Raw genomic sequence first — 1,850 nt, forward strand, 5'->3', positions numbered from 1 at the left:
TTTTTTGTTTTATTTTCAAATATATATAATTTAGACTATTAGCATTTTATTATAATTTTATTTTTTTATTTTTTTTTTTTTTCTTTATAATTTAAAGAACAATGGTTTTATGTTAAAAAATAATTTTATTTTTTTAGCTTTTTTTTTATATATAATAGTGCAGTTAGAAAAAGTTGTAAAAGTTTTTAAATGTAATTAATGCTATTTAAATAACTTCAAAAAAGAAGAAGATAAAAAAAAAAAAAAATTAATTGATTATATTAATATAGTGAAATTAATTAGAGTAATATAAATAAATTGATAAAAAATAAAAAGATATATTTAAATTTTTTTTTTTTTTTTTTTTTGGAGAAAGTTTAAAATAAAAGGAAATAAATAAAAGGAAATAAATAAAAGGAAACAAATAAAAGGAAATAAATAAAAGGAAATAAATAAAAGGAAACAAATAAAAGGAAATAAATAAATAAATAAAATAAATACATATATATATATTTTATGTATGTAAAATATTTTTTATTTTTAATCAATCAAATTTTTATAAACATTTGACCAAAAAATTAACTTATTATTTATTTTATTAAATAATGTAATCGATAAATCATTAAAAGCAGATATAAATTCATAAAATATTGGGAATTTAATTTCTTTTGAATAGTTGAGAATATAAAATATAAAATGAGCTTCTTTAAAATGATTTTTTAATTTATTTACAATTATTTGATTTATTTTAATATTTAAATGTTTTTCATATTCACATAGCATTTGAAGAATACAAGAAGGTAATCCTAAAGGTTTATACAAATAAATGTGATCTTTATAATAATCAAAACTGTTACCAAGAAAAATAATATTTTCTAAATGAATAAAAAAATGAGCATTTTGGTAAATTAATTTTTCATACATAAAAATATAATATAAAATTTCTCCATATAAATTTATATCACAATGTGGCATAAATAATAAAATTTTTTCATTTTGATTTGTAATTCTGATTGTCTTAATATTTTTATCATAATTATTTTTTTCTTTAAAATTATTATTTTTATCTTCTTCTTCTTCTGTATTTTGATGTTTTATATAATTCTTTTGAAGACAAGTTAATATTTCTATGTTAAATTTATTATAAATATTTTTATCTATTTTTGTAATTTTAGGATCATATATATATATGTTATCAATTTTATATATTTTTTTTAATAATAATATAAAACTCAATTGATAAAAACATGATTTTTTATTATTGGAGTTTATATCAGTTAAAGATCCTAAACCTAAACAAATTACTCCAATGTTAATATTATTTCTATTTATCTCATTAAACTTTTTTTGAAAATTTATAAAAAAAATACTTTTCTCTAAAGATGATATTACTTTTTTTATTTCATTATAGATTCTTTCTATATGTTTTTTATCACTATCTAAATTTTCTTTATAATTTTCTGTATTATAAGTCAAATATTTTTCTTCTTCTTTATTAATATATAATTCTTCTATTTTTTTGTTTTTATTTTTTTTCAATTTATATTTATTTTTAACTAAAACCCAATTTTCCATTTAAAGAAAAAATAAAACAAAAATAAATTACATCTGTATATATAACTACCTTTTTTTTTTTTTTTTCTTTTTTTTCTCTATACTTATTTTTAATTCTTATTTAAAATTTTTTTTTTTTTTTTATAAAGATTCACATTTTTGCTTAACTCAAAAAGAAATCAATTTATTTAAAATACTTCACTTTTATATATTTTATAAAGTAATTTTTTTATAAATTTATAATTATACTTTAATTATATGGTTTTCATTATTTTACAAAATATTCATTTAAAATTTTTTTTTTTTTTTTTTTTTTT

The 1,850-nt window shown here is 13.7% G+C and overlaps 1 protein-coding gene across 1 annotated transcript; it reads right to left on the reverse strand.

Annotated features, from left to right (window-relative positions):
* Positions 1 to 519: 519 nt before the first annotated feature.
* Positions 520 to 1,554, reverse strand: PGAL8A_00403400 (SRR1-like protein; the record flags this gene model as incomplete). Its single annotated transcript, XM_028670394.1, has 1 exon — positions 520 to 1,554. The coding sequence occupies one exon, from the start codon at positions 1,552 to 1,554 to the stop codon at positions 520 to 522; it is 1,035 nt and encodes a 344-aa protein (XP_028527151.1).
* Positions 1,555 to 1,850: the final 296 nt, after the last annotated feature.

This window comes from Plasmodium gallinaceum, assembly GCF_900005855.1.
Source record: "Plasmodium gallinaceum strain 8A genome assembly, contig: PGAL8A_v1_108, whole genome shotgun sequence".
Taxonomy (NCBI): domain Eukaryota; phylum Apicomplexa; class Aconoidasida; order Haemosporida; family Plasmodiidae; genus Plasmodium; species Plasmodium gallinaceum.